General features: G+C 38.2%; 1 protein-coding gene across 1 annotated transcript; it reads right to left on the bottom strand.

Moving 5' to 3' along the window:
• Positions 1-8478: 8478 nt before the first annotated feature.
• On the bottom strand, positions 8479-10161 carry LOC110445300 (uncharacterized protein K02A2.6-like). The gene has a single exon (XM_021489839.1). The coding sequence runs from the start codon at positions 10159-10161 to the stop codon at positions 8479-8481; it is 1683 nt and encodes a 560-aa protein (XP_021345514.1).
• Positions 10162-11118: the final 957 nt, after the last annotated feature.

Genomic DNA, 11118 nt, shown 5'->3' with positions numbered 1-11118 from the left:
TATCAAATTATTGAACGAGTTTAATAAATTTCGTATTATATGAAGATTTTTTGATCAGAAAATCTACAAGTCACTATTCATATATGGAAATCTAGCAAAGACAGTAGTGTTAGTCCACGGTTGTGTTATGATGTGTATTGCATAGTCATATTACACAAGATAATTTGCTCGTATCAATGCCACTTATAAACCATCATCTCTTCAACGTATTTAAAGAACTCATGTTTAATTCATTTCCGTTAAATGTACACTAGATCGCTTTAAAATGACCAAGTTAAAACAAATTTTGTAGATTCCGTAAAAGTCCATGATGACAACGAACAGTTGGATGGTCAATCATGCTAAAATCTGACTTGGTAAAAAACTATTTATTTTGTGCTGCGTAACACGTAAATGTGATAACGTTATTGTAACATGATGATTAACTGGTTAAAATGTTGTTTCATGAACGCATTGAAGGATGTTTTAGCACGTCAGTAGTTTATAAACCAGGAAACATAAATGACATTCAAATTGCCCGATTCCTGCCATTACACACCTTACATTTTTAGAATATTGAAATAATCAGAAATTGCACAGTCTCTATTCACATATTTTCCCAACACCTTCATTATATAGTTGTTGTGGTGGGGTGGGTAGGAAAGTAGGGATGGGCTATTATTAGCTCCTTAATTTGAACAGTTTCAATCCCCATCATTTTCGCAAGTGTCCAGCTCTTGCTGTTATTCCGGTTTCCAGAACTTGTAACCGGACTCACGACGGACGCCACTGCCCCTTCCCCAAAACCTTTGATGAGGTAACTGTATTACATCCGATGCATGTCACCGATGAACCCAGCAGCAAATACTGATCTTCATTGGCATATATAAAAATGATAATACAATAGGCATAAGAAACACCCCAACTGCTACACATATGTAACACCTCCCGGCGCGTTTATCATGTATATATATTGAATCTAAACTCAACCGCTCGAGCCAACTTCTCCAACTTGCCAATAAGCAACCGGTAAGCATGAAAGATGCATTTGATACAAAAATTCCAATCAAAAGATGGTTGCGACGGTACATCAGAATACTCAAGCCCTTAACAATCATTTATTTGATTACAATCACCCCTTCCAGACGTATCTTAAACTACGCAAACACCAGAGAAAAAACATTCAGGTACAATGTAATTTGTAGTAATTGATTACATTCTGGGTTCTATAAAATATTAAATATTTTAATGGACGTCGTACATGCGTTATCGATCGCTTAAATGACAGATTGTCAAACCATTTATACAACCACTCTACAACAGGAGATGAGATGAAATTATGAAGACATAATACAATTACAATACTTCATTTGTACAACATACATGTGTATGTCTATAATTCGTGTTCTTACAATTCACAACTGACCGCAAATATATACCAAATGCATACGTTTGTGCAAACATTTGCAAGCATTATAACAATCATTGAATATTTTAACAATATCATGCATAAACAACAGAGTTGTTTCCGTTTTTTGCGTGGTAAAACACCAAAGACATAGTTGATATGTCGGTAATACAAAAACAAATATATATTTTCAAGCATTATAACCATGTCTTTGTCTTACACGTTAGCTGTCATATCTGACTATACAATATGTTCAAAATCATCGGAAGTTCTAAATCAAGGTTACGTCTAGCCTAATTAAACCTGAAATTCGACAGGGATATGGTCGCGAGACCATTTAAGTAATCTTGAATGAAGAGTGAAGACACAGGCAAGATCATTTTTCAATAAAGATCATATCCTTGCGAACCAACGTGAAAATCAGTTCAGTGCAAAAATTATATCAACAACTTCTAATAACATGATATTATGATTTGATGAAAAAAAGGCAAACGCTTATATTCATAATCATGTAGACGTGCACGGTGATATCAGATTAACAGTTTCGTGCGACAATTTTTTTCACGATAAGGTGTTTGTGAAGGTCCTTTATCATAAAATACAACTTACAACAACACACGACTGCTATGTTATTTAATGGCGGTTCACAACATACAAATACAGAGCATGCGCAAGGCATAAATCGGAACCATGCGGTCCGACACTAATTACAGGATAATAAGCCGGATACATGTTTACCTTGGACATGAACATAACACTTTTCTCCTCCTAAGCAAAGGTTTCCTTTAAACAATTATAAGGATTAGAATGTAGCTTCCCTAGCTCACTGTTCATTAATATCATTGATATTTAAAACTAAAGTTATTGTCCCTTGGTACATTGTCCATACATTTTCAATTACCATAATTTGTCAAAATCATCTTACTGGTAACTTATACTATACCTAGTCTTAAACACTATTAACTTTAACAGTTTTTTGAATTCATAACTAATTTAACAGTTCTCAATGAGACGCGAAGGTTTCATAACCTCACGACGCGGAAACCTATCGCTTGTAGCGATGGTCACAGGGTCTGCGCGCCTAATTGGCACACTCGAAGTCTGTGGTGTACTAGCGACCTCACTGGGTTTAGTCTTTGGACTAGATGGTTATGACACCCTCTCAGTTCCCACGAACGGAATCGGTGGAAATACTGGGAGACAGTCTGGATAATGATGCATGTCAGGAACTATTTTTTTCTGGAGTTGCCATGTTACAGTTTACATAACAGTCACGCATCTGATCAACATGTCTCTTCCATGTTAGGTTGTCCACCTGGATGGTGTATGTAAGGGGTCCTAGTTTGCGAAGCACAATGCCTTTGCTCCATGTAGGTTTCCTCGGGTTTCCGCGATAGTCTCGGGTAATCACAATGTCACCGACTTCAAAATAACGAGTATTTGACACTGTAGGGGTAGTCTTTTGTTGTATATTCCCCGACAGATCTGGACGCATGACATCAAGTCTGGTTCTTTCTGCCTAGAAATAGTTCACTGGGGGTAGTCTTGGTAAGACTATGGGGTGTGGTACGATAGGACAAGAGAAACGAAGCAAGCTTCTGGTTCAGTGTACCACCTTCCTGAGCCATTGATTTCATAGCTTGCTTAAAAGTACGCACTGCTCTCTCTGCCTGTGCCGTTTTCCATGAGAAATGTGGTAAACTCGGCCGCGGTGAACTGAGGACCATTATCGGAAACCAGTTCTTTTGGTAAACCATAAGACGCGAACAAATACCTCAAGGCATTGATGGTACTTGTCGTAGTTGTCGAAGACATACGTATTACGTCAAGCCACTTCGAATGCGCGTCTACTACGATCATGTACGTTTCATCCATACATGGACCGGCTTAGTCGATATGGATACGACTCCATGGCGCTGAAGGCCATCTCCAAGGGTTTGCAGGAGACTTGGGCGCATTAGGTAGTACTTTCCGACATGCTTCACAGGCTGACACTTTACGCTCAATGTCAACATCCATGTTTGGCCACCACGCGTGTAACCGAGACAGAGATTTCATTCTCACGATTCCTGGGTGGTTGCTATGCAACTCGTCTAAGATATCTGTCTGATATCGTTCGGGTATGATCACACGTATACCTCGGAGTAAACATCCTTCCTCGATGGTTAACTCCTCTCTTATCCGATGATACGGTTGTAGATCATCCTTGGAATTGACATTTGGCCATCCACTTCTGGTAAATTCTGTCACACGAGACAGAATTGGATCGGCTTTGGTCGCCGCTGCGATACGCGAAGCGGTAACGGGTAAGTTGTTAACCTGCATTTTGTTAACTAACTCAGCTTCCTCATAGAAAACATAGTCGTCACGGTTGCAACTTACTACGATGGCCGATAGCAGACGACACAAAACAACTACAATATAAGACATTTATGTACATGTACACTTTTTAAAAACTGTACATGTACACAATACAACTACAAGTGCTATCAACATTCCTTAACGGTTCGGATCAACTTGATATTTCACACGTGTCTGATACGGCGGCTAATATACGACAAGGAAATTACTAGATTCCCCAGAAGTCAAACAGTACTAGATGGTCACAAGTCAGAGGTATACCAAATATCATATAATTTGTATGTGATTTTTGGAGTAATGGTTGGAGACAAAACAAAAACATGTAGTTACTTAATTTGTATATAGAATTATAATGTTAACCCAATAACCCCAAATACGTAATTTAAAGTGTTCCATGTGACATATTCACAAGTTTAAAGGCTATTGCCTTTGGTATAAAACACTAGTTATTTCTCTCAGAACAATCTACATACAACTTTTGTTACAGTAAGTATTATATTATATTTGACTTTAGCACTCAACTATTCACACTGAACAAGGCAACGTTCTACTTTATGACTCCAATCCATACATTAGGTAAAGCCCACATAGATATGCGTATAACGATGGCTTATGTCTGTTACATTTCTTTCAAATTAAAAATAGGACATAAGACCTATCAACATACAAAGAAAAGATTAAGAAAATTAAACACTTGATAATTACTAATGTCAAACTTTTCTAGTATATCCATTTTCAGGTGATGAGATTAAGTCGCCTTCAAGCATCAACTAGTGAAATATTGTGTACAGTCTACGTAGCAACACTGTGTGGTGACCTCTATCGCCTCTTCGCTGATTTATGAACATATTCCCTTTCTTTTTCGTTTGGTCTTTAAATTCACCGCCGCATCAGGCACGTGTGAAATATCAAGTTGACCCGAACCGTTAAGGAATGTTAATAGCACTTGTAGTTGTATTGTGTACATGTACAGTTTTTAAAAAGTGTACATGTACACAAATGTCTTATATTGTAGTTGTATTGTGTACATGTACAGTTTTTAAAAAGTGTACATGTACACAAATGTCTTATATTGTAGTTGTATTGTGTACATGTACAGTTTTTAAAAAGTGTACATGTACACAAATGTCTTATATTGTAGTTGTATTGTGTACATGTACAGTTTTTAAAAAGTGTACATGTACACAAATGTCTTATATTGTAGTTGTATTGTGTACATGTACAGTTTTTAAAAAGTGTACATGTACACAAATGTCTTATATTGTAGTTGTTTTGTGTCGGCTGCTATCGGCCATCGCAACTTACATCCTCTTTCAATGGAAAGCGCGATAACGCGTCAGCATTTCCGTTTTTGTCGGTCGTTCGAAACTTAATGTCAAACTGGTACGCGGACAGCTTGATTGCCCATCGTTGTTACCGTGATGCTGCCAAAATCGGAATGCCTTTCTTTGGCCCCAAGATCGTTGTCAGAGGCTTGTGATATGTAAATAGCGTAAAACGCCGTCCATAGAGGTACTGGTGAAACTTTTGAATTCCAAAAATAATAGCCAACGCTTCTTTCTCTATCTGAGAATAATTCTTTTCGGCCGACGACAAGGTACGGGACGCGTACGCGATCGGATTGTCGCTCGACTCGATGGTGTGTGAAATTACCGCTCCGAGCCCGTAGGCTGAGGCGTCTACAGCCAGCATTAACGGTTTCTGTGGATCATAGTGGACCATGACCTCAGACGATACTAAGAGTTTTTTGATAGTGTCACAAGCACTAAACCTATTTTTCTAGGCTGTATATATAGACCCCCTAACTCTCTCGTTGGCTACTGGGACAGGCTAGATATTAACCTAAATAATATTATTGATCTGCAAAGGCAAGTAGTCCTGGTAGGTGATATAAATCAAGACATGTTAAATCTAAATCCAAACTCACATCTACATAGAATTTTGTTGAAATATGGGTTAGAAAACACTGTTACTGAACCTACCAGGATTACTTCCCAGACCTCAACATCACTTGACACTATACTAACAAACAACTTTAACTTTATTAAAAATACAATAGTACATCCTCTCTCTTGTAGTGATCACTGTCCAGTTAGCGCTGATCTGATTTTATTTTTTTTAAAGAAACATGCATATAAAAAGACTTTATTATACTTCAATAACACTGACTTTGACGGGGCAAATGAGTATCTTAAGTCCATTGACTGGAATCTTTTATTACAAGGTGATATTGAAAATATGAACTCTCTTTTAACTGATAAAGTCCTAACTGCTATCGACCTTTTCGTGCCCCATAAAACAGTAACTATAAGACCTAATGATAAAATTTGGATGACTAATGGTATAAGAATCAAAATTAGACAAAGAAATCGCCAGCATTCCAAAGCTAATCTACATAATACTCCATCTTCTTGGGCAAAATTTAGATCTATTCGGAATGAAGTTATATCCTTAGTCCGGGAAGCTAAAGAAAAATATTTATCTAAACTTCAATCTTCTTTAATTGATAAAACCATACCCCCCGGAAAATGGTGGCGTATTGCATAATCGGTTATGAATCTCAAAAACAAAAACGAAAAGGACTCTCCATTGATTATCAACGGCGAACTGAAAATCCACCCCATAGATAAGGCGGAATCTTTTAACGATTATTTCACTTCGATTTCCGTAACTGAAAAGAATGCTGACGATTTACCTCCTGACTGCCCCCGACCCCGACATAACTTTCAACAATAGACATTACCGAACAGGACATTCTTGATCAGCTCGATCTACTCAATACTAATAAACCTTCAGGCCCTGATAGTATCCTACCAAAATTCATAAAAGGGGTTTCCTAATCTCTTGTGAAACCACTCTATCTCTTATTCAACAAATCAAATTCTACCGGAAAGCTACCAAATAGATGGAAAAATGCTCATGTTACCCCAATTTATAAGGGCAAGGGAGATAAAAGGGATCCATCCAACTATAGACCAACATATGCTACCCCTATATTTAGCAAGCTATTTGAAAAAAAATGTTTTTAAGTATATGTTCAATTACCTCTCAAGATATAACATTATTTCTAAAAACCAGTCAGGCTTTTTACCTAAGGATTCCACAGTGTATCAGCTATTAATTATATACGATGAAATTGTAAAACATTTAGACAAAGGCAAAGAGGCAAGTTCTGTGATATTAGCAAAGCCTTTGACAGAGTTTGGCATGACGGTCTAATTTATAAACTAAAAAAATATGGTATATGTAATAATATGGTCTCATTGAGGGAGACATGCAAGAATGTGCTAATATATTAAATGATGATCTGAGGAAAATTTCAATCTGGGCTAGAAAATGGAGAATTATCTTTAATCCAGGTAAACTGTAGCCCTGCTCTTCTCGAGGCGGGTCGACTTTGAGACACTGCATCCTAACCTATATTTTGATGAATCATCAATTATTAATGTTTCTAATCATAAACACCTAGGTTTGTTTTTCAACAGCAAGGCTAATTGGTCTAACCACATCAACTATACATACGAAAAAGCTTATAAAATAATTAATATACTTAGAATGTTGAAATACAAAATTGATAGAAAATCACTCGAATCTATATATATCACATTTATACGTCCAATTCTGGAATATGCAAATGTTATATGGGCAAACTGCACGCAGAATGAATGCAGTGTCTTGGAGTCTATCCAACTAGAAGCAGCACGTATTATTTCAGAGTTAAGACGTGGAACAAGTCATGCTATCTTATATAGAGAATCTGGTTTTATAACACTTAATAGAAGAAGACATTTGCATCAAAATATTACTTTTTATAAAATATATAATAGGAAATGTCCCTCTCATGTCTGTGATAAAATTCAATCGTACATTAATGATAATACTGACAATTATCACCTTCGCCACAATAGAATTTTTGATGTTCCTATACCAAGAACTCAGTTATATAATGCCAGTTTTTTCCCGAAACTGATGTCTGAATGGAATAATCCAACTTGCCTGTATCCCACAATGACATCCATTGGATCTATAAAAAGAGATTTTTTACACTCAGATGAAATGGATTCTCATCCCTAATGTACTGATATTTTTAAATACAATGGTGATCGAAAATTTAATATTCCCTTATGTCAACTTAGAAACTGTGCCAGTAACCTGAATTCAGCTCTATTTGAATCTCACCTAATTGATACCCCTGCCTGCTTATGTAGTTCTCCTGTTGAGGATTGTGATCACTTCTTCTTCCATTGTACTCTGTACACTAATCAAAGGCAAATTCTCCTGAACTCCATTTCTGCTTTTAATGACATAATTCCATTAAATACTCAGACTTTTCTTTATGGATATCAAAGACTCGATATCAATATGAACATAAGTATCTTGGAGATGGTTAAGAGATTCGTTAAATATACAAGACGCTTTAACTAGATTACACTTACTTGTTTATCTCATGACTTTGCTGTATGGAATGATACCAGTACATAATTGTACTATGTGCTGTCCACCAGCATAATTTCAATTGCCATTTTTTGTAAAATCTAGTTTTTGTATAACCATTACCAAAACAAATTATTAATGACATGCAAATATCAATATTCATGTACATAATATACATGTTTTATCATTACTTCAATTCAATATGATGTGTGTAAACTGTTTATAACTGTAAGGAGATGGCGCTCATAGGATTTGCCTGTTGCCCAATTCCTTTGTATCTAAGATCTGAACAATAACTATTCTGAAATGAAAGCACTAGCACACGCCGGGGTCCACTGCCATTCTACATCGTTTGCTAACAAATGAGTCAGAGGCTCTGCGACTGTAGCCAAGTTCGGGATGAACTTGCGGTAATAATTGACAATACCGAGCCACGATTGAAGCTCACGCTTGGTTTGGGGATCAACCAATTTCAAAATGGCTTCCACCTTCCAAGGTGAAGGATGGATACCGTCCTTGTTGACCTTAAACACGAAATATTCTACTTCGTCGCGCATGAAGAAACACTTGGTTTTCTTTAGTCGGATACCGAAATCCTCTAGTCGCTGAAGCGTTGTGTCGAGATTGTGACGGTGTTCGGCGTCAGATTTTCCCGTGATGAGAATATCATCTAATATGCATCCGACACCTTCAATTCCTTGCAGGACATGGTCCATTGTGCGTTGAAATATGGCGGGAGCAGCCGCTACGCCAAGCGGAAGACGCGTGTACCGATACAAGCCGCGGTGCGTGTTGATGGTAACTAACTTCCGTGACTCCTCATCCAACAACACTTGTTGATACGCGTTGGTCAGATCCAGCTTTGAGAACTGATCACCACCTTTCAACTTTGCGAATAACTCCTCGCTGGTCGGTAACGGGTATTCTGGAACATCAAAGAAGGAATTAATAGTGACTTTATAGTCTCCACATATCCTTACCGAACCATCATGTTTTAACACTGGTACAATGGGAGTGCCCCAATCAGAACTCTCCACCTTTTCGAAAATTCCAGCCTTTTCCAGTCGGTCAAGTTCTTCGCCGATGTTGTCTTTGAGAGCGAAAGGCACGGAGCTTGGTTTGAAGAACTTCGGGATAGCATCCTCCTTTAATCGGAGGCTAGCAGTTAGTCCCTTCACAGTACCCAAATCTTCATTGAACACTTTGTACTTCTGGAAGAGTTTCTTCTGTGAATGTCCATTGATGGTGTAGTTGATAGGTTGCCAGTTAAGTTTTAACTTACTCAACCAGTTTCTACCAAGCAATGCTGGTCCATCAGCCTTGACCACGAGTAACGGCAATGACACCTGTTGGTCTCCATACTGTACCATCACAGACATCCCCCCGACAACTGGTAAAAGTTGACCTGTGTATGTCCTCAGAACTGTTGTCGTGTCGTTCAGTTTCACAGAACCATGATACTTCTGACGATACTCCTTTTCCGATATCAAAGAAACCGAAGCCCCGGTGTCCAGCTCCATTTTCTGTGGTTTGCGGTCAATTAACAAATCAATGTTTATTTCCTTCTGACCGTCAGATTTTATCGAAAACAGAGGCCAAGAGTACTTACAATCAGTTTCATAGGCACCAGAACTATCCACGTCGGAATCCTCCACGAAGTTGATTTTCGGATTTCTTTTCTTAAACTTATGTCCTTTTCCTCGGCCAGTACTTTGAGTACTTTCAGTACTTTGATGTGGTCGCGGTTTGTTTACATGTTGACGTGATTTGTTTGCCGGACACATTTTGCTCAGATGACCGGTTTCGTGACATTTGTGGCACTTGCTGTTCTTATAATAACAACTGTCGCCACTATGATTGTTCTTTCCACAACGAAAGCATTGTGTTAACACTTTGTGTGTCTGTTCCGCGTTCTTACTCCCCTCGAACATTGCAGAGGTTTCTTTTAGTTTGCGCGATTCACAGTCTGCCATCTCCATACTAACGATTATGTCCATTGCTTTTTTCAATGTCAATTCAGCTTCCGATAGCAATTTCCTTTGGGTTGCCGAGGAAGCCAACCCACACACAAATCTATCCCGCAAGGCATCGTTCAAAAACGTTTCAAAATTACAATGTTCACTGAGTTTACGGAGTTCGACTAGAAATTGACTCACCGTTTCTCCTTCCTTTTATTTGCGTTATCACCAGGGGTTTGGGTTGTAGATGATTTCGAATGTTATTTTTCAGCTCATCGTACGTTTTTTCTCCGGGTTTTGCCGGACTCACAACGTTACGAATTAACCCATACGTTTTACTGCCACATACGGTCAGTAATATTGAACGTTTTACATCGTTATCATCCACCGCATTAGCCACGAAATAGTGTTCCAAACGTTCAATGTACTCGTCCCAATTTTGCGAGTTTACATCAAATTCTTCGATGCTTCCGTGTCTTACAGCCATACCTTACAGTTTTATGTTACAGGTGTTGTTTCGATGTAAGTTTACGTCAATCCTCGTCGCCACTGTTGTGTTTGTGAAGGTCCTTTATCGTAAAATACAACTTACAACAACACACGACTGCTAGGTTATTTAATGGCGGTTCACAACATATAAATACAGAGCATGCGCAAGGCATAAATCGGAACCATGCGGTCCTACACTAATTACAGGATAATAATCCGGATACATGTTTACCTTGGACATGAAAATAACAGTGTTAATGAGTTTAGCATACTTCGGACGGGACGCATTGAACAAGAGGTCCAGAGGTCCTGTATCTCTCACCTGGATACCAAAGCAATCATGGCAAAATATCCTCCGAATGAGATCAAGGGAATATGCCACACCCCAAGGCCAATCCTTGCAGCATATCTGTACATGTATTAGATTCTTCATACCCAGCAATTTTATGTATGGTTATGGGGTGGGGATCTCAACTGGTTCCAAGCTTT

The sequence above is a fragment of the Mizuhopecten yessoensis genome, unplaced genomic scaffold (assembly GCF_002113885.1).
Source record: "Mizuhopecten yessoensis strain PY_sf001 unplaced genomic scaffold, ASM211388v2 scaffold2213, whole genome shotgun sequence".
NCBI lineage: Eukaryota > Metazoa > Mollusca > Bivalvia > Pectinida > Pectinidae > Mizuhopecten > Mizuhopecten yessoensis.
The sequence above is the reverse complement of the archived record's forward strand: the minus strand, read 5'-3'. Positions and strand labels throughout refer to the sequence as shown.

What these genes read in the sequence shown, in the direction of transcription:
- LOC110445300 (XM_021489839.1), bottom strand. Translation starts at nt 10,161, where the DNA reads ATGGAGATGGCAGACTGTGAATCGCGCAAACTAAAAGAAACCTCTGCA.